The sequence below is a fragment of the Callorhinus ursinus genome, unplaced genomic scaffold (genome assembly GCF_003265705.2).
Source record: "Callorhinus ursinus isolate GAN/ISIS: 27379988/994484 unplaced genomic scaffold, GSC_fseal_2.0 scaffold17, whole genome shotgun sequence".
NCBI classification, from domain to species: Eukaryota; Metazoa; Chordata; class Mammalia; order Carnivora; family Otariidae; genus Callorhinus; species Callorhinus ursinus.
The window spans coordinates 8,530,785-8,554,153 of NW_027397079.1; the positions used below are offsets into that span (position 1 = coordinate 8,530,785).

The window sequence follows — 23,369 nt, forward strand, 5'->3', positions numbered from 1 at the left end:
AATAGCTATACTGAATCCCTAAATTACTAAAAATATTCATAGGCTTTTTTCCTAAAGATAGTATATGCTTAGAAAATGTAAACTTTTTTGAACTAAAAATATTAATAATTTGAATCACCATATAAACTCATAAGGTGCCCTCTGCAAATAAATATAGTTTCCAAATATCCAGCAACTTCCGTCCTTTACCAGAGATAGAAGAATAACCAAGAGCGGAGTCTTAGATATTTGAGTCCTGCACCTGAAATGTACTGCTTCTATGACTAGGAAGAATTATCTCATTTCCCTTTGCCTCCATTTTGTTACCTATAAAAGAGTGATAATAATGGTGTGATTTCATAGTGGTGTTCTTTGGATGATAATTCTCCTTCAAAATTGAGTTGAATCTTTGAGGAATTAAAATGTTTTTGTTTAAAACTTTACCTTTAGTTTTCAGTAACTATTAATTGAGAACCTATAAGATGCATAGTGCCGAGCACCTTGCTAGCTTCTCAAGATAAGTCATCAATCAATTACCCTTGCCACATACAACTCTCTTAGTACCCCCCTTTCTCTCTCACACATATATGCACACACACACACACACACACATATATGTTACTAGGTTAGAATTTTTGAAATATCAAATAGTTTATCACAAATGCTGTTAGCAAGAACCTGCATTTTAACTCTCATGAAATCTGTGCTTGCCATTATAGAAAGATCTAAACCAACACAGTAAATAACTGTAATTTTCTCTCAAAAGAGTCAAGGTCAATCCATGCACATCACTGTTGAAACAATACATAAATTCTTTAAATTTCAATAAAACAAGAATGCCTATACTAGACTGTTTTGTGATTTTCCTAAGACATTTTTATGCTATAAAGTGAACTGTTCTTGAATAGTACATAATAATAGCTTGTACCTAATTTAGGATGTAAGTAGTAATAAAATTCATAATGGAGACTGATGGTATACTCTCTGCATATGCCTGTGAGAGGAGTTGCTGGTTTTGAAGATCAAAGTTTATATTAAGATGGCATTTAAACAAGCCTGGAAATTGGAAAAAAAAAATCTGTGTGTTCTGTAAAACTTCAATAGACAGGAGGAAACGTCAAACATTTCCAAATGAGATGTTCCCAGTTGTTATCTACTGGAATTCCTTAATAAGAATATCTAAGAGTCGATTCTCACCAATAAGAATGGACTTCATGTAAAGCCACATTTTGAAACAATAGATTGTTTACACCAGCATAGCAACAGTTACAAAGCAACAAGTCTTATTTCTACTTATCTTGCAGGCTATTCCAGAAAAAGGTGTAGAACTTCCTTACTGACGAGATCCTGGATTACAGTTTAGTATTACATTTGAAAGGGATGTTTGTGTGGGAACAAATATCAAACCAAAAAAAAAAAAAAGCCTCCCTTTACGACATCTTTTTTTTATACCTCAAAACATAACCAGTTTCTCCTTCTAGCATATCTCATTGCTATCTTTAATTTAAATATTCCAGCCTTGAGTCCATTAAGTATAGAAACAAGTTGTAGCTCCTGGAGAGTATGGTTAATAATTGTAAACTGGAAGAGAGAAACTACATGGCATTTAAAGAAATAATCCCTAAAAATGGGAAAAGGTGAAAATTAAGGGTCCACTGTGTCAGCTTTTCAAGTGAGCCTACCAACCACAGGGCCTGCTCTCAAGGACCTACAGAATTGAAAGTAGGTCTGGGAAGAGCACAGGAGAGCAGATGGTAATGGATTTACATTTGTACTGAATAAATTTTCATGTATTGTTATACATAAAATGCAGATACAATGCTGCAATTAAAAACCCCAATTCAGGAGTTTTAGAAATACTGAATAAAATTTGTGCACAGGATCAATACCTGGAGAAGTTGGGAAAAAGGGGTATTTTAAATAGATGCATTATTTTTTTTTCTTAAGGCAAATGTTACCCTTAAACTTCTGATAACTGCTATTGCTATAGAGCTTTTTCCCCACATCTGGATAAAACCTGATTTCCAACAACTGTGCTTGCCAGATATTAATTAGCTAAAGATTCCAAACAAATCACATTCCACTTGTTGAATACATATGAATGTAATCTTTCAGACCACTGCAGTGCAACATAATACCTCTAAGTTGCATTCCATAGTTCCACATTTTACTTAGGTTTAAATACACTTTGCTAAAAAGAAAATTTTGTGAAGCACTCAGCTCAACTCAGATATAATCTGGGATGTTTTTGCTAATATATATGCTTATATTATTTCTTTATAAAATAATAAAAAATATAATAGCTTGTTTTTTTAGAATGGCAACACAGAATTTTAAATACTGCTGTGCATGTCCATCAGAAGGAACTAGAGGAGACCCAGCTCCCACAATGAGTTGGCTCCTTCCACTGGCACTCATGAACTCAGCAAAGAGGCTGTGGTTTCTTCAGCTCCAACCCCAAGATTTCCAAGGAAGCCCCATGGGTTTGGTAGTTTTCTTTCTCATTCCTATCTTCAGAAAAACTATGTAAGGTAAATACTAACATTTAAATAACTTTTTAATCCAGATGTTTGGCTCAGAAGCAGATGGCTTTCTTCTGCTTCTACTCGAGTCATCAAATAATTTATCTTCTGCAATATTCACTTTCTCCTTTTTGGTTATATCTCTTAAATATACAACTTCTCGTAAGAAAGTATACTGAAAAGCATGTGTTTATGAAAGAGGTCAAAAAAGACACCCAATCTACTCCTCAGAAGCAGATACCTGGGAGAACTTTGAAGCAGTTGTGACCTATTAGTTCACTTTGGAATGCTTAGTGCATATGGTTTCACTTTTCAACTAATGGCTGGCTTCCTCACACATTCTGCTAACCTGCCCTTCATTGAGCCCCATAAAAAAAATTCTAGGAAGTTTTTATAAAAAACTTGGGTCTTAAATTACTTAAGTACATTGTCCTTAAAATTTATATGATTCTAGTTGGTGACTTTTGTTGCTAAAGGATGTGTCTGGAACTCCTTTAACAAGACAAAAACTCTTTTTTCCCCTTCAGAAAATACAGCAGTAAGAAACTTCTTTTATGTTTGAAAGAGATCCTCACATGCTCCCATTTATAGTACATTGAAAATATAATAAAAAATACACTTAGGAAAGGTACTACTTAGGTGTAAGCTTTTACAAGTTGCAATATTAGCAAAAATGTTAAACACACACGAAAACATTGCCTTCAGGAGTTTCACGTCTCGCTGTCCTTGATGTGTATTTCCATAAAGCTTTGCATTTCTCTTTCACAACACTTAAGACTATTTTTATTTACTTGATAAATGTTGATTGCCTTTCTCTGCTAACCTGTAAGCTCCATGAGTGCAGGATCCATACGTCACCGTATACCCATTATATGGCAGAGTATGAGGCGCCACATGGTAGGTGCTTCATCCCACTTGCTTAATTGAATTTAAATTAAAATAATTGCTTTTACTATTAAAAACAATCTGAGTGGATTCTTTGGGTGGGAGAAGAGCATGTTATTAAGAAATCAAAAGGAGAAATGGATGGGACTATCAATGATTAAATGTTGGCTTTCCCTTGGCATTGGCTTTTGCTCTTCTTTCCTGATACATGAACCCTCTAAGTAGTAACAAGTACAACAGGACTTCAAACAGCATTTATCAATATGATGTCTAAGGATCCAATCACCGCTGCAGAACTCTGGAATCACATGCCCAATCTTCTTCTGGTATCTCCACCTAAATATCACTCCGATTTTTCAAAATCAGCATATTCACGACTCTACCCTTGACCCTAAATCTGTTCCCTTTTCTTTAGTCATCAATTTAGTGCCTAGTGTTTACTATGTGCCAACAGTGTGCCATGCTCCAGGGTAAAAACCAAACCCAGTCTCTGCTTTCATGGAGTTTAGAGCTTAGGGACTAAAACAATCTGACAGATAAGGTAATGATGCTAACATATGGGCAATAAAGGATGATATGGACCATACAACAAGACGCCTTAGAAGTGACATTCATATCTAGGCCTAAAGATGAGCAGAAATTAGCTCGATGAGGGGGGTATCAGGAGGTGTGTAAGGAGATGGTTCAAACACAGAGTTTTGCAGTGACTCCGAGGTAAGAGATATTGACAAAATTTAAGGAGTAGATAAATTTGGGTCCTCGTGGAAAGTAGTATTTAGGGGAGAGCAGTGACAACTGAGGCTGCAGATTTAGGCAGCAGCCAGGTCATGGAGGGCCTAGTAAACCATGTTGAAGGTTTTAACCTAAAGAAGGCACCTAAAGGAGAGCGCCATTCCAAAGATTTAACAGCTTAGGACATTTGTATCGACCAGTCAGAACACATGCTAGCCTGAGCAGGAACTGACTTCTCATTTAGAAAACAAAACCTCACTGCTATCATGTGGCCAGTGGATGGGAGGGAGATATGGAGATATGGGACCAGTCACGAGGCTGGCCCAGGTGATGATGAATGTGACCTGCATCAGATGAGATCAGCAGGATGAAGAAACGGGATGGATTCTAGCCACGTTTGGAAGGGAGATTTAACTGGAATTATTGATTGGGCTTTAGTGAAAGGAGGAATAATTGGGATTAGCCAACAAGATGAGTGGTGTCATTTATAAAGAGAATACTGGAAGAAGAAAAAGGTTTATTTACTTGCTTGTCTATCTGTGTGGGTGGGGTGCGTGTGGGGGAATAGGTCATAACTCCAACGTGGTGCATTTGAACCAGGACCCACCAGAAGGGAAGCCAAGTCACAGGCTTGAGTATGGGAACCACCAGAGAAGTCAACTGGAGATAAGGGTCTGGGTAATCCCCACGAAGAGCAAAACAATGTAGATGAAGACACCTAAGGACAGTGTGTGGAGTCAGAAAGTAGGTGTCCTGGGGCAGCACCCTGAGGACTAAGTACCTTATTTTCAATGCACATCAAATTTTTAATTCAAACTGCAAATCTTTGGAAAATTGAAGTGCTAAAATGAGACTCCTCTGCTGTATAATACATAACATGTAAAAACACTACCACTTTGCAGGTCAGAATTTGTAAGAAATGTGATTATTGCATTGTGTCAAGCCTATCAAAAAGGATCAAAATAAAAGTTGAAAACAACAGACCAACAACAAGAAACCAGACCTCAACAATTTTATAGGTAAATTTTGATTTTTCCAATGAGGAAGCAGGCAAAATAAATGATTTCAACATCATGAATCTGTTTTAAAGACCTTGCTAAATTCTCTAAAACCTGGAGGTGAAAGAGGATGAAATTCAGTGAGAACTGATTCCATATGATCTAACATAGACTTAGTTTTCTTTTAGCAAAAATATCCTATTTGGGGTTACTGGACCAAGTTTTATTTTACCTACACATACCTTCAACTTAGCACTACATGCTCTTAGCCTGGAAGCCTTCTACTTTCTGAAGCCTACAACCTTCTGATGCCTCCAACCTGACAGAGAAGTTTGTGTGCTGTTATGCATACACACTTATCCTTGAATAAATGCTTTCACTCTGGCACCCATTAGGTCGACATGGGACCTAATCAAGCCACTGGAGGGAATAAATATGCAGTGGTCCCAGAAAAACCAATGGTGAACAGAAGACTACATTCATTCATTTTGTTTACTAACAAAGATTTTTCTGTTTTCCAAGTTTAGACTTTATCTAAGGCACTTCTGGTAGCTATTTGGCACATGTGTAAAGTGTGTATTTAGTAAGACAATAGTTAAGAGGAATAGAATGGTGACTTCTGCTCACATCAACTATGAAAGGGAAAAAAAGGGGAGCATTTTCTCTTCCATTTGTTCAAAAACAGGATATTTTTAAAAGACTGATCTGAAATTTATAGCCCATACTTTGATTAGGCAATAGGATTGGTTTATTTAAAAATTACACAGGTGAGTTAATCAACTATTTTATTATTACTGACCTTCAAGGCAGTAGTTTTAAAATCTGCTTCAGTGGATAACAACGAGGGTAAGGACACCTCCCCCTGGAACTGTGGGGTAAGCTCTGTGGATGTGTCCATATCTTCATTTTTTTTTTTCTGATGAGAGGGTCGGTTTTAATGTGCTTCCAAAAGGGGATGTATCCTAATTCCGTAACCGACACTCAGGGAACTGATGAACAACAGAGATATGTTCTTGGCTTTATGGAGGAGATGGACATTAATCAAATAATAATGGCTATATTGTTATAAACTAGGATTATAAGCTGTAGTGAGTGCTATGAAAGATAAGTATGGGAAACTATAAAGCATTTAAAAGAAATATAGGATCCAATCAAGGAGGTCAGAAAAGTCTCCCCCAAGGACTTGTTGAGCCATGTGATAGAAGAACTGGTACCTCAGCAGGGAGGAGACTAGCAGGAGAAGTTGACTTAAAAGTGTGAGCAAGGATGGAGGGCTAGAGGGGGCACAGTGTTTCCCAGGGACTCAAGGAAGCCTAGAGCATTCAGGAGCACAAAAAGTTAAGGACAAGGGACAGTTATGTCAGATGGTTCTGTGGAGGAAGGCAGACATTTAAGGCTGTGATAAAGATTTTGGTCTTTTTCTAACAGTAGTGGGAAATCATTGAAAGGCCTTTATGCTGGAGACTGACACCACCAGATTTGTGTCTTAAAAATATCACATTTGGGGGCCATTAAGAGAATGCATGGGGACGAGGGGAAATGGAAGCAGCAGAGCAGAGGGCAGGGTTTTTCATTAGCTGGAAAGAGCATGAAAAGCATGTTGGACTACAGTGATGGTGGTCGACATGGGGAGTCAAGATACTTAGGGGACAAAATGAACATCTGATTTGGTGACAGGCTGGACGTGTGACAAGAGAAGGGACATGTCAGGGACGACCCCTGTGTTTCTGACTAGCGATGAAGTCACACATCAGGAGGGGAAACCACAAGGCCAGGGTGTTGTTTGCATTGAGTGTGGTGCTGGAAACAGAAAGCTCGTCTAAGGGACTACTGCACAAAACATTTTAGCATGTCTATCTAAAGAAGATATCTTTTGAAATATGTGATTCAAATATTTTTTCAAAGATTTTATTTATTCATTTGTGAAAGAGACAGAGAGAACAAGCAAGGGGAGAGGCAGAGAGAGAGGGAGAAGGAGACCCTCTGCTGAGCAAGGAGCTCGATGCGGGACTTGATCCCATGACCTGAGCCGAAGGCAGATGCTTAACCATCTGAGCCACCCAGGCGCCCCTATGTGATTCAAATATTAAAATAATAAATATTACACCTTAAAGCATGAGGCTTTTTTAAAGAAAATTCATTAAAACATTTTTTTCTATCAACAAGGCATAATAGAAGAATCTGTGGAGGAAATTAGTAATGAAAAATAGCTTTACATATTGTCAACTGGCAACTGATTTTCACCAAGAAAATAAATTAACTCCAACAAAACAAAACCCCAATGCTAAAACAGTTATTATTCAACTTTATACTTTCACAATATGAGCACTTTGAAAGTAAAGTTTCATCTAACAATCGAATCCAATAAGGCATTTTTGAAATGATATATAACGAGCTTTCAGTAGATACATTTTGTTTGATGAAATAATTCTTCAAAATCTGTCTTTTGAGGCTATTTCATGTTATCCCATTTTTTAAAACAGATATAGCCTTTTGGTCTTTGGAAAACACAACTGGCATATCCAGACTTTTGAAGAACCACCAAACTGATACTGATTTAAGTCAAATCCCATAACAATAATAATATAATCTAGAATATATATCATATTGCTTAATCAAAGTATTTAAAAATATATGCTATTAAAGGCATTCCAAAAATGTAATATCCTCACTCATATTTATTTTCTCTATTTTTAAAAAAATGACATTTCAAGAAACTCAGAAGGCCAAAAATCCTTTTATGGAACTTGGCTTAAATATAAAAGCAGCAACATTTTTAATATTAACATCTTTTAAAAAAATAAATGTTAGTTTTTTGGGGTTATCCTACTGGAATAAGTATTTGTTTTGATTAAAAAAAGTGTTAAGTTCCAACACTTATTAAAGATTTTTAAATCCTGTTTTACTTCAGGGTTAAGATAAGATAAACACTTATTATCCAGTAAAACCTGTTAAATTAGTAGTATTTTACTCAGAATAGTGTACAATCTACAGTTTCTTAGCTCACAAATTCCTAATTACTGTTTGATAAAGATGGAGGGGTGAGGGTGGGGGATCCTACAAAGGAGTTTTGCTGTGCTCAATCACTATAATTATGTGTCATTCTATTAAAATATAAGAATTTTATCGAGCACAGAAATGTTATCCCATGACCCATAAACATATATTCTACTGATTAAGTTTCTAAATGTGTGAATATATTTAGAATTATGCTGCGTCTCTTGCTAACGTTTGCCAGAAGGAACACTGTGTCATTGTGCTGGATTCTAGAAGGTAATCAAGAATAGATAATCTCCTTCTGGCTGTGCTTAACTATGATGATAACAGGAATGATGTCAGGCCACAAAGCATCACCTTTTTTTAAAAATTTTTTTAAAGATTTTATTCATTTGACAGAGAGAGCACAAGCAGAAGGAGAGAGAGGGAGAAGCAGGCTCCCTGCTGAGCAAGGAGCCTGATGTGGGACCCGATCCCAGGACCCTGGGATCATGACCCGGGCCGAAGGCAGCCACTTAACCGACTGAGTCACCCAGGCGTCCCAAAGCATCACCTTTTAATTTTTTTTTTTTTAATCTTTAGAGTTTAGGCACAGGTAAGTTGAATAGAAAACTCAGTTTTATAATTTATTTATTTTTTGTTTCCTCTTGCAAGTCTTAGTATCTAAAATGGTTAATTCCTTCATCAGGCATATGAGCAATACAAAGAAATACATTTTTTCCCCCAAAAGGCAGTTTGGATTGTACAAGAGGACAGTGTCTCCAAACCCAGAGCCCAGATGATCATTAGAGTAAAAATTTTAGAAATTTCCAACAGATGAGAAAACGCAGTTGAAGAAACTCAGGTAATCTTAATTTTCATTTCCACTTATTTATATTAAAATCAGAGTAGATTTTATTAATGGGATCCAAGCTTTTGGTCATCTCGTTTCTGTGAGAAGAAGCTTTCATTATATGTATTCCAAGTGTAGACATTATTTGACTAAAAATGTTAATTTGTTGTCATTCCACATTGTATCAATTAAACCTCACATCACATTTTTGGAATTATTTTTCAAAATAATTGTGCAGTTCTGAATGTAGCCACATAAACTGATTGGAAAAGTCTTTCAGCCAAACACAAGTTTCTGTTTTGGGAAGTTTGCATCAGCCCAGCTCATGGCCTGGGCCTCTCCAAACATTTCTGTGCAGAGGACAGTGGTACACAGCCCTTTAAACAACACTCTGTGGTTATCACCAGCTCATAAACATGCCCTCTGATAGCCAGCCTCCTCTTTCACAAAAGACCTACCATGCAGGTTAGCGCATCTGCACTGAAAATCCCGGACCAAACCTTAAAGTAAGTTTCTTGGTTATTATTTTAAAAGCTTCACATCTAATGTGATGGGACTTTACAGGTCACTCAAAATACCTGAGATTTAGTGTCAGAATATTTTCTTTGCTTTCCAAATGGACACAATGAGTATGCTCAGAGTGTTGGCTTATTTCAATATTACACTGCTGTTGTACAGAACACACGTTTTGTTACACATTTTGAACTTGTGATTTGTGCTGTAGCTCTTTAATCAGAAGAAAAGTAATTGATTGCCAAATAACAATATTTAGATCAGACACACACACAGACACACAGACACCCACATTCATATGTATATTTATTACCTGCTTCCCTTGGCTTTGATTAGCACTATTAGGAACAGAGCCCATAAAGCAACAGTAACTTTCTTTGTGAGATAATAGTCTCAACACCACAGAATACTGAGAAGTTCACTTCATTCCCCAAAGACAACGGAAGCAGCTCAGAAGGACCCGGAGTGACTGCAGAGGGACCAAAGCCATGGCCAGGGACTGAGGTCAGGGACTGAGCAGGCCCCCCATGGAGCCAGCACACCTACCGTCTTGCTGAGGTGGCTTGTGCTGGTGTTCATGCACTGTAGGCCCTCGCTGTTACAGCAACCTCCACATCTGTAGACGGACACACATGGAGGTTTAAAGAAGGTGTTTGTTGCTGCTCCAAACTCCTTCCCCACATCTATACACACCTCACGTGGTATGCACTGAGTTTTTCTCCACTCATTATCAATACCTGTCGAGTCATAGGGAAGGCCGTAAGTTACACAGAAGCCAGCGAGGGGGAAGAGCCCACAGCAGTTGGAAGTCACATTTGATTTCAGATTTTCAGACTGAAGTATAATACATAATGTTAAAAAAGAAAGAGTTGACAGGATCCTAAATTGCCTGTGGATTGGAATTCAATATAATATTTATTTAATATTTAACAGAGCAGCAAATGATATTTTCTTAAAAAACAAATTTCTATAGCCAGGTAACACGCTAAATTAGGATTATGCTTTCTTAAAACAACACCGATTTTTCTGCAGCACTTATGTTTGGTTTTCTTTGCTTAAGAAAATGAAAATTTAATAGATAGGTGTTTGCAGGACCTGCAGAGAGAGAGAGTCACGCTCATTTGCTATAGTGTGTGCTATTTTTGCGGTCTCAAAGCAAAGATAAACAACATGATTTAATTTTTTCTTTCTAAAAGGAGATGTAAATGAGGAAATTGCTATGGGTTTCGACTGAGTTCAAAGATCATTTTCAGGCAGGCTATCTGGCAGCTTTGGGGAATGTCACTTGAAATGCAAGGGTATCTTCCATCAACTGGGACATGTATCCTGAACTAAGTGTCTTCAGGAAACTCAAATTTTCCTATTCCTTTTATGCGCTCCCTTGGAATTCTGTTTCCAGTGAGTTAGGGGTTTAGCCCCAACACCGTGGACTCTTTAAATATTGCATTATAGATGATGTACTTCTTAAATGTTCTAGCTTCTTTTTTCCCATCTTTTCCCTCAAGTAACATTTTTAGAAAAAAGAATATAAACTATGGGTTATTCAAACTTGAACCCATTTTGATTGCATGTGTTCTCAAAATAGTTTGCAATCTTAAACCCTGGTAGCGATTACTATCTAACAACTGGAGGGAGTTATTTTTTTTAACATAGTCCACCACTTTATACTATGCCATTTATGCAGCATCATAATTTTTTGTGATGCTCTCTGCTAGATCATTTAGTAGCTTTCCCCAAGTCCAGCTCCCAAGCCACCTGTGAAACAGCAAGGCAATAAGAAATCTTGGAAAAGATGATTTGGGGTGATTTAGAAATTAAGCATTTCTGAATCCAAATCAGAAAATGTACATGCAATTATTTTGTAAGATATAGAATGTTTAAATGGTTAAACTGAGACAGTGTAGAAAATATATCTTCAGGTTTTTAAAATTTTGCAACGGAGTATCACCTTAACCAAAAAAAAAATGTGTTGGTAGGCCTGTACCTTTCTATTTTTATATTTCGAGAAATCCTCTTAACCACTCACAGTGGTTAAGTTATAAAATGCCATATTTTGAAAATCTTTATTCTTATTTTGTTTGCTTTCAGCCCTAAAGGCATTTAGTAGTACAAAGGTTGAAATTAAACAAACAAACAAACAAACCAAAACCAGGCTGGCAGATTTCACTGGGTTGATATATAAAGCTTATCATATATTTTCTTTCCCATACTTACTTTTCAAGATCTCTGCATTATAATATGCTGCAGCAAATTTTACAGTCTCTTCTGTTCTTGCATTGATGTTGGGCTGTTCTTTATAACGCTGCCAGCCGCCTTTCCTTAATTGACACTTGTACATTTTCCAATATTCTGGGTAGAGTACGGTCATGAGCTCATCTACACTGGACACTGACCGCAACTGTTCCTCCAGATCTTTGCCTGCATACGCCTATCAAAGAAACATGCAAGATCCATCAGTTATCAGATTAAGAGATTTGAAAACGAATGAAAATAACCTCTGGGTTTAATGTTATATATGTCAGATCCTTATTAAAAATATTATTAATTATCCCTGAATTACTTAACTTTACTTGGTAAAATTATATTCGTCTTTTAATTTGAAGCAATACCATGATTATTTTTTTTGCCTCTGTTGTACCATTAACAATTTATTATACTTGCTTTTCACAAAATTATCCATCTCTTTACTCATCCATGATTAAAAATGAAGTACTGACAACCAAATTTGTAAACTATATATTTGGTTTTTAAGGCAAAAATTTTGTGAGACATAATTTTAATTTCCTAAGTAGCTTGTTTGATTTATAGTTTTACATAATTGGCAAATTTTTAACTTTGAGAATTTATTCAATCTTGTATTACCCTCCAATACATATAAACTGAAGTCCACTCTAATGCTTTGCTTCGCTTTTAGTTATCAGCATCAATAAAATATAATTAAGCAGTATGCTTGAAATTAGGAAACTTGGTTTTACGGAAACTATTTTAGAATAAATACTTCCATGAAGAATGGGGTTTCAGTAACAGTATTACAGGTTTATGTTTTGGCAGAACCTCCCAAGTATTTCCAAAAAAATCTGATTGTTGAGATTTATTTTTGCTATGAAAAAGACATGAAAGAGTTTGGAGAACATTAATTCTGCTCTTAAATAACTGTCTATATTAGTGTGTCCAATTAAGTAGAACATCCCAAGTTATATTCAGGTAGTTATCACAATTATGAAAAAAAGAGTTTTCTAAATTATTCTTTGAAACTAAGGGAAAATGGGACATTGTTTAACTTCATATACAAAGTGAAATACAACATCAAATGTTTATTTTATACCGTCATGCTTATCCCAGCTTTTAAGTCTGAATATGGGAGGAAACACATCAGAAATTGGTCTTAAAATTTAGCATGCACAGGAATCAGCTGGAGACCTGTTAAATGAAGTAACCACCCCCCACCCCAGAGGTCTTGGATGGAGATCAACAGTCTACATTCTAATAGTTTTCTCCTTTCTAGTTCTTGATGTACAAAATTAATATATTTGCTTTAAAAGTCAAAATACTATTTAAAGTCTTTTCACCATGATTTTGAATAATCAGTTATCCTGATGTAGGTGCTATTTACACTTTATTTTGAGAAATATAACTAATATTTCTTTTATCTAGAGCCTCATAGGCAGTAGATTATAAAAGGTGTTCCTTTCTATTGGATAATAAAATTGGCTATTAATTTTAGGATTTCCCTTTCCCTCATTTATTGTGTCAATGGGGTATATCACTTAATCTCTTTAGGTCTGTGTTCTGAAAATATTGATATTAATCCACTAACATCTGGAATATATAGGGTGATCCCTGATATGCCATACAGCCATACAAAATATAATTCCCTCGAACAGATGGAAGGTGGGGATGGAGAGATCCCAGCTTAAATGAAAGTGACAACATCTCCTCACACAGTTTCCCAATTGTTTATGAAGTATTTGTCTCAGGAAAAATCTCATATATGACACAACGCTCAAGAATCAAAAATATCTCAGAATCTAAAAGGATTGCAAGTGAAGAGAAAGGTTGCAAAAGTACATCGGTAGATTTTTGGTCATTGCTACCTAAAATGAAATGTCATGGATGGGTTTCTGTCTGCCTCTGCTAGCCTGAAGAGCCCTTGAACCAGCAGGAACACCATGGGACTGTGTGACTGGTGGGTCCCTGGGATTCTTTTCCCCGTAATTCGGCTGGAATTAAAGTCAAGTTGTGACCTCAGCTGATCACCTGAAACTCACACGAAGAGGCATGAGTGTCCATTCTGCTAGGAAGAGCTTCAATACACACACACCAATGTTACACGACACAAGGAAAGGTACACACCAAGGCGTACAGAAAAAAGACAGTGGGGAAGAGGGGCTTTCAATTAAGTATTATTCGAAGTTTTAAGACAATCAAAATTGTACTTCAGATTTTGTACTTCAAAATTTAGAAAAAGAAAAGAACAATAATTGTATCTATGACAGAAAACCCCGTTACTCAGTAGATAAATAGAAAAATGTAAGCATACAATTCACAATAGAAAAAATACAATATAAAAAACTGAAAAAAAAAAGCACCAAAGCCAAACTACAACATAGGAATAGAAAATAAAAGTTATATTTGTACTCTTAGGCTGAAAAAAGGCTTTTCTAGGTGAATATAAAGATAAAATGTAAACTGTATGGTAGAAAATACTGTAAACTAAAAGACAACAAAGTAGGAAAACTATTTGCAATATACATGACAGATGGAGAAGGACTAATATTCTTAAAATATCACATGAACATGTTAATGACAAAAAATAAACAGGTACTTCAATAGAAAAATGGGCAAAGATCTTAAACTGAATATTCACTGAGAATAAATATGTTAATATGTATTTGGTGATGGTAAAAGTGAAGGAAACCATAATTTCTTTCAGTCCTGGTGGGAATATAAATTTGTAAAGCTATTTAAGGCCAATGTGTTTTTTCAAATTGAAAGGACTTAAAAACAAGCTCCATTTTAGACAGCAAATTCACTTTGGAATTAAATTTTCCATCCAATAGAAGTGAGAATATAATTATGCCAGATATATGTACAAATTCATCATGGGGCTCTCTATCATAATGAATTTAAAAAACAATCTATACAGACAATAATAAAGAACTGATTAAATAATATACAGTACAAACATAAATGTGATAATACAGATGTATAATTGAGACATGTAAAGAAGTTCATAAATATTTTATGAAGAAGTATTATACAACTTAGGCACAGTACACAGGATGTTTATATATGTAGCAAATCTTTTCACAAAACCAAATTCACATCTAGATTGTATACATACATTTGTGTGTACAGACAAGAGTAAATGGTATGCAGCAAAAAAAAATATATATATATATATATATCCATGTATATATATCTTCTCCAAATTGCAGAATTAAGGTAATTATTATGTTCTTCTTTATACATTTTTGTACTTTAAATTTTATTTTTTTTAAAGATTTTATTTATTTGAAAAAGAGAAAGTGCACAGGACTGGGGGAAGAGGGAGAGGGAGAGGGAGACGCAGACTCACTTCCCACGGAGCAGGGAGCCCAACTCGGGCTCATTCCCAGGACCCTGAGATCATGACCTGAGCTGAAGTCAGACGCTTAACTGACTGAGCCACCCAGGAGCCCCTGTACTTCAAATTTTAAATAATGCACATATATAATTTTTTACTATTAGAATGAAAATTTAAAAGTAATCATCTCTAAGAGTATTGGCTCTTATTTCAGCCTTCATTTGCTTTACTGTTCTTATGTCTCTATAGAGCATGCCTTTGACATACTACTTAATTTAGAGCAACCACTGACAAAAGCAGAAGCTATCATAGACAAAATGGTATAAAAATAGCTTGATAGTGAGAAATTAGTTTACTTATTCCCATTAGACTTTATATTATATCTGTGGAAGTAAAAGAAGCTTTAGTATCAAAAGACTAGATTTCCTTCTTGGCTAAAGACCTTATTTAATTGGGGAAAATTAGATTTCATTTCTTTGAGTCTCACTTTACTCTGTAAAATGGGAATCATAGTATCTTTCTCTTAGAATCTCTGTGATGATGCAAATAGACATTTGATATACAAGTATGTTATACATCTTATCAGTAAGGGTGGAATTACTTGTCATTATAGCATCTTTAGAGAGCAAACACACAGTACAGAGATTGTTTTTTAGATAAATTGAAAATTTACTCAATCTGGAACTGTAACTCTCAGTATTGTACCAGTTCTGGGATCATATTTCTTTCAATCCATCTTCTGCATTTTTGCTCTAAATGAGCAGCAATCTAGGAATTCAGTATTGTCAACTAAGCGATAGGGCTACTGAGTGAAACTGGAGAAGACCCAAATCTTAAGGATAGATACTGCCAGTTAACCATGGCACGTTCACATTCATATTCTACTTTTGAGGAATTAGAGGGGTCCTGGTAAATCTAGAAGGAGTTCTGAACCAGGGACACACTCAAATCTTTCAAGTAGAAGTGCTATCCATGTGAAAGGTTCCTTCTCTTTTCCTAGATCTGTTGAGGTGATCATACAGTTTTAATCCTTCCTCTTGTTAATGTGGCATATCACATCGATAGATTTGTGAATATTGAACCACTTTTGAATCCCTGGAATAAATCCCAAGTGATTATGGTGAATTATCCTTTTAATGTGTTGTTGGATTTAGTTTGCAATTTTTTTTTTTTTTTTAGTTTGCTAATGTTTTGTTGAGGAATTTTGCATCTATGCTTGGTATCTAGGTCAGAGATACTGACCTGTAGTTTTCTTTTTTTTGTAGTATCTCTGTAATCAGGGTAATGCTGACCTTGTAGAACAAATTTGGAAGTTTTCCTTTCTATTTTTTTGGAGTAGTTTGAGAATAGGTATTAACTCTTCAAAGGTTTGGTAGAATTCATTGTGAAGCCATCTGGCCCTGGGCTTTTGTTTGTTGGGAGCCTTTTGATTACTAATTTAATTTCATTACTAGTAATCTCTGTGTTCAAATTTTCTATTTCTTATTCAATCCTGGAAGATACATATTTCTGAGAATTTGTCCATTTCTTCTGGGTTGTCCAATTTGTTGGCAAATAATTTTTCATAATATCTTCTTATAATTCTTTGTATTTCTGTGGTATTGGTTCTTATTGCTCCGTCTTCATTTTTGATTTTATTTGAGTCCTTTCTCTTTTTCTCTTGATGAGTCTGGCTAAATGTTTTCAATTTTGTTTATCTTTTCAAGATCCAGCTCTTAGTTTCATTGACTGTATTATCATTTTGTCTTTTTTTCCCCATTTCCATTCTAATCTTTACTATTTCCTTCCTTCTACTAGCTTTGAGCTTTGTGCATTCTTCTTTTTCTAGTTCCTTTAGGTAGGTGTAAGTTTAGGTTGTTTACTTGAGAATTTTCTTGTTTCTTGAGGTAGGACTGTATTGCTATATCTAAATGCTTTTTTGAGTCTTCATGTTCACCAATGTTTTCCAGCATGTTGAGGCACTTTGCTTAAATGTTGATATATTCCTTTTATTTTCCAAAGGGATTTAATACATCTGACAATAGAAAGTGTCTTACAAATGGATATTCAACTAATAAAAACCCTCAAGTAATCTAAAAATGAATCTAATTCTGTACTCTACTTTGGAGGGATCAATTAGGAGGTTCCAGTAATGACTCTTATTTATGTTCAGCCTGTATGAATTTGCAAACAACAACCTATGTGACATTCAGTGGAGGATTTTGAGTGCTATGGAAGTCAAGCTGAGTGTGTGATGTCAAAGGCAGGGAGCTACAATCAGGAACAAACCCCTTCCTTGATAATTCATGTACCTAGAACACATTCCCTTCTTACTCTAATAGGAGAATGATGATTCCAGAAGTTCCATGATGAGAAAGAATTTTGGGGATTCACTTGCAATCTGTAATTCCCCTAATTATGAAGAATCATAGTATAAAGTGAACACTTGAGGTGGCACTGGCTATGGATCCTAATCACGCTTACATTTTACACACCTAGCTTGCAAAACCTGGTTTCCTCTTGCTTCTCTTTGTTGACTAGGGGTTGTCTAGATGCCTGCTAGGGGCATACAGGTTGTCCTTCCTCTCCCAAACTGTGACAACACAGGGAGTAAATAATAAGTAGCAAGTCATCTAGGATTAATGTTAGTAATGGCCCGGCATTTGCCAGTGAATGAAAATTAGTTTTTTTCAGAAAACCCTACAAATCCAATGTCAATAATCTCTTCAAACAACAATCTTAAGTTAACTGCTATGCTATATATAGACTTGGCACTCATTTGATAATTTTATGAAGTTGAAAATTCATGAGGAAATGTATATACTTTTTGGAAAATTTTCTTTCACTTAAAAGAATATACTCTTATCAAATAGTAATAATCAGAATTGAAGGAGTGGGCAAGAGTCCACCAAAGATAAGTTTGATCACACTACTGTATTTTCATTAAGTGGCCAAAAATGTCATAGGCAAATCTATTTAGTTGTCCAATATATCTATATTTTGGGGGAGAGGAGGTAAGTAACTTATTGTTCAAACTGGAAAATAAGGGATGTTTGCATTTTTTTCTTAAACTGTGTATATACTATCTTTAAAAAGTCTGGCTCAAATACTTTATATTTGAAAAATGCATATATTCATGGACAATTTCATAAGATAAAGCAAAAAAGAAAATTAGTTGGTCAAATTATCAGTTTAATAAGATAAGAAATTTACAGAGGTGCCTGGGTGGCTCAGATAGTTGGGCATCTGCCTTCGGCTCAGGCCATGATCCCAGGGTCCTGGGATCTAGCCCCATGTCTGGCTCCTGGCTCAGCGGGGAGCCTGCTTCTCCCTCTCCCTCTCCCCCTGCTCATGCTCTCTCTCTCTGTATCTCTGTGTCTCAAATGAATAAACTCTTTTTTTTAAAAAAGAAATTTACTAAAAAGTTTAAAAGAAAATATTTTTCATATTATTCCCATCATATACATCATTCCTTTGTTCTAAGAAACCAAATTATCAGTAGGGATCAATCTATTATAAGGCAATTATCAAAATCAGTAACTCTATATTACACTGGGATTTCTTTCTTTCTTCTTTGAAAATAGGGTCAGATCCAATCATTAGAATAAGTAGTTGCTGAAATGATTGTTTCCCTAACACAGCAGAGGAACTTTTTATTCAGTCCTTCTTACTTAACACTGGCAGTTGCACGACAAGTGAACTGTGGGTTGTTCTGTTCCCTTCAGATAACTATCCATGCTAGACAAATTTGTACATTTGAAAAGTATATCTGATTGATGAAAAATACCTTTTTAAAATAAAATCTAGTCATGGCAGAATGTAGAGGGTTTTGGATTTGAAAAATCACCCAATACATAGTTATAAAATTCATTTTATTTATTTTTTTTAATTTTATTTTATTTTTGAGAGAGAGAGAATGACACACAGAGAGAGATAATGAGAGGGCTGAGGGTCAGAGGGAGAAGCAGACTCCCTGCTAAGCAGGGAGCCCGATGTGGGACTCGATCCCGGGACTCCAGGATCATGACCTGAGCCGAAGGCAGTCTCTTAACCAACTGAGCCACCCAGGTGCCCATAAAATTCATTTTAAAAATCACCTTTAGTAGGGAGTCATAAATAAATATGTAAGAGCAAATGATATCCTTCTAAGGAATAGAAACTTGTAAATGTCTTATATAACCTTAGCAAATTATTTTACCTAATGTTTCAGGGAAGGTGTCAGAGTCAGGTTCTTTCCCTCACAGGTCACCCATCACCCATGTCTACACCAACCTGATGTGCCACAGATAGGCATCCTCGGAAGCAGACATTTACATTTCAGTTTAATATTGGAAGTTTTTAATTGGAAGTGTTAAATTTCAATTTTTTCCTAATCCCCTGAAATATATTTTTGTAAATTTTGAAAACAAGGTCATAATAAAGAACAGAATCTTTTTTATGTCTATTATTGATAGCATAAATTTTTTCAAAAAGTCATTTTTAGTTTATCACATATATGAATTAAATTAAAAAATTAAATATTTACTTCATTATCTAAGTAAACTCTTAGATTTTTAAAAAATATTCACTTTCAGTTGTTATTGTTTAGATAACTTTCTAGTTTAATGCCAATGTAGACAGTCATATTTGCATAATCCACACAATGGACAAGATAGCTCTATATATAATTTCTTGCCCCCAACACTGAAAACCATTCACTTTTTATTTTCGAATGGAATTGGTTTTCCTTCCTTGTAGAATGACAAAATGATCTCAGAACTATTAATTCCAACCCCTGTCCATGTATAATGGCAAAAATAGCACCAGAGAGATGAAGCCAAAAATCATGAATGTTTTTACTGACAAGGGAAATACCAAGGAACTAAAACGTATTACTCTAATATGCCAATATTTACATATTGTAGAGCAATGGCTTTAAACCAGGAATGATTTTCCCCTCGGGTGATTTGGCAACATCTGCAGACATTTTCACTTTTCAGAACTATGGGGTAATGCTACTTACTGGCACTAGTTAAGTGAAGGCCAAGAATGCTACCAACCATCCTAAAATGCACAAGACAGCTCTCTACAAAAAAAAAAAAAAAAAAAAAAAGAATTATCCAGGCCAACACTCACTGGTGCTGCTATTGGGAAACTGCAACTGACTAAAAGTGGGCTTTGCCATATATTAGCCTCTTAAGAATACGTCAGAAGGTTAAAATTTGCATGAATTTTATTTTCCAAAATCCCTAGAAGCATCAGAATGAGTAAATGAGTAAATGGGGAATGGTTTTAAATATGCTCAGCAGTTGGACTTAGTAATTGTAACATTCTTTTTTTTTTTTTTTAAAGATTTTATTTATTTGCCAGAGAGAGAGAGAGAGTGAGAGCACAAGCAGGGGGAGCGGCAGGCAGAGGGAGAAGCAGGCCTCCTGCTGAGCAGGGAGCCTGATGTGGGACTCGATCCCAGGACCCTGGGATCATGACCTGAGCCGAAGGCAGACACTTAACTGACTGAGCCACCCAGGCGTCCCTAATTGTAACATTCTTAGAGATACTTTCTTACCATCCAGGGTAACATCTTATTTTTCTTTTTACATAGGCATTTCTCCACACCTTTGTTTCATAAGGAGAAGAGAATGTAGCAGTTTAGACATAGTCTAAACTGTATTTAGTAAATTCAAAACATTTCATAATTATTTTCCTTTGATTGCTTTCACTTTTTCTTTTGAAGTTTAAACTAATTTCAAAATCATTTTGCACATTTTTTCAATGATGCTCTTGTAGAAAGTTATTTTGAAATTACAGAATGTAATGGGTTATTATAATATTTCTTTTCAGTAAAATTTTTTCTTTGCTATTTTAAAGGCTAATTTATGTTAATGCTACTTAATTCTGGAAATAATATTAATAATACTTTAAAAATCCTTAATTAATGAATAATATTCACACAAGAAAGTGAACAAATCATAAGGACACAGTTTCATAAATTGTTACAAATTGAACACTGCACTGTAATTGTACCTAGATCAATGATACAGAGTATCAACCACATTCCAGAAACTTCCTTTTTTCTCCTCCGTGATTACTCTCTACCAAATATTGCCATTTTGTTATATTTCTGCATTTCTGTTTTTGACCAACATAGTTTTTAGTCTTTTTCAAATTTTACATAAATGGTATCCAAGAGCATATAGTATTTTCTGTTGGATCCTTTCCTCACCCTTATGTTTGTCACATTCATCTCTGTCGTTTGAAGCAATTGGTTTTCCTGCTGTCTCGTTTCTCATTGTATGAATTACTGTGATTTATTAATCTAATCTATGCTCAGCATGTCTTTTGATGGACATAATATGAATTTGGGGGTGGTATATAACTAGAAATAGGATTGGTGGTTCATGAGGTATGCATATATATAGCTTATCAATATGACCATTTTCTAAAGTAATTTTGCCAATTTATACTCCTGAGAGCTGTATATAAGAATCCCTGGCTCCATATCTTTGCCAACAACTAGCAGTGTTTGGTTTTCCATTTTAGCCATTCTGATGGGGTTGTGATAACACTCGTTGTGGTTTCAATGTATAGTGAACCTTGATGACCGATGATATTGAGCACTTGCATGTTATTTGGACATTGGGTTATCCTCTTTTAAAAATTGTCAATTAAGAGCTTTTTATTCATCCCTGTTGGCTGTCTTGTCATTGACTTGTAGGAGTTCTTAATGTACTCCGGATATAAGTCCTTTATCGAATATGTATATTGTAAGCATCTTCTTCCAGTATGAAACTCATATTCTCTCTCAATGGTGTTTGCTAAGAGAAATTAAAGAAATCTACATAAATGAAAAGACCTATCATGTTCACAGATTGGAACACTCAGTGTTAAGTTGACAATCCTCCCCATGTTATCTATAAATTCAATGCAGTTCCGGCAGAATTTCTTATAGAAATTTCAAACTGATCTTAAAATGTGTGTAAAGAATCTAGAATAACTAATTTTATTTAAAAAAAGAACAACATTGGAGGACTCATATTATCTGGTCTTAAACTCTTTGCAGTAATCAAGACAGTTTAATATTGGCTTCAGAATAGACTGATAGATTAGGATACAGAATGCAGAAAGAAACAAATAAAAAACATCCATACTGATGATCAAAAGATTTTTGACAAAGATGCCAAGGCAAATAAATGCAGAAGGGGTAGTCTATTCAATAGAAGGTGCTAGAACAATCAGTTACCATATGCTAAAACAGAAACAGAGCAAAACAACAACTAAAAAAAAAAAAAACAGAAAAGCCCCAAAAGACTTCCAAAACCAGGAAACAAAACAACTTAGATCCTTCCTTCTCACAAGCTCATAAATTAATACAAAATAGATCATACACCTCAAGGTAAGCATTAAAACTATAAACCTGTTAGGACAAAATGTAGTTTCATCTTTGTGAAGTTGGATTAGGCCACAGTATCTTAGATATGACATCAAAAACATGATTTATAAAAGAAAAATGGTAGGTTGGACTTCATCAAAATGGAAACTTTTGTTCTTCAAAAGACATCAGTAAGAAAATTAAAAGACAAGCCAAACATGGAGGTAAGATGTTTGAACATCATATTTCTGATAAAGAGCTTGTATCTAAAATATATGAAGGTCTTCCAAGTAAAAAAAGAAAGACCACCCAAGTTTAAAAAGTGGGAGGCAAGACTTGAATAGATGTACCTCCAAAAGATATGCAGATGGCCAATAGGTACTTGAAAAAATGTTCAACATCACTAATTAGTAAGGTAAATTATTCAAATTAAACCACAAGTTGTCATTACACACACACACACACACACACACACACACACACACACACACACACACCAGAATGACTATAATCCAAAAGAATAACATATTGGTGAGGATGAGGAGAAATTACAACCCCCCATTTTGTTCATAGGAATGAAAAATATACACTTTGGAAGATAGTCTGACAGTTTCTTAAATAATTAAGCATATGTTTATATGGTCCAGTAATTCCACTGTTAGTGAAGCAGCCACACAAAGATTTATATGTGAATGTTCATAGTCACACTATTCATAATGGCCCAAAACTGGAAAAAATTTTACAAACGCATCAATGGGCTAAACATGAGCAAAATGTGTTATAATGGAACACTATTCAGCAGTTAAAAGGAATAAGCTACTGATAGATGAATGAACCTCAAAAATATTATGCAAGTAAAAAAAGCCAGACACAAAAGACTATGCACGATATAATCCCATTTATAAGGAATTTCTGGAAATTGCAAAACTATAGAAAGTAAACACAGATTGGTGATTGCCTGAGCCTGAGGGTGGGAGCAAGGATTCAGCACAAGGGTACTTTTTGGGGTAGTAAAGAT

At 35.2% G+C, this 23,369-nt stretch overlaps 1 protein-coding gene across 2 annotated transcripts in view; it reads right to left on the minus strand.

Moving 5' to 3' along the window:
- VEGFC (vascular endothelial growth factor C) overlaps positions 1–23,369 on the minus strand; it is a 101,675-nt gene that overhangs the window by 23,899 nt on the left and 54,407 nt on the right. The window contains exons 1-3 of one of the 2 annotated variants that reach the window (XM_073902271.1): positions 13,553–13,571; positions 11,673–11,886; positions 10,005–10,195 (exon numbers count right to left, since the gene is read on the minus strand). In XM_073902271.1, the coding sequence (XP_073758372.1) occupies positions 10,005–10,195; positions 11,673–11,826 (345 nt within the window). In that variant the 5' untranslated portion in view covers positions 11,827–11,886; positions 13,553–13,571. Of the gene's footprint in view, positions 1–10,004; positions 10,196–11,672; positions 11,887–13,552; positions 13,572–23,369 lie in introns of those variants that run through there. The other variant, XM_025886113.2, reaches the window with a different exon arrangement.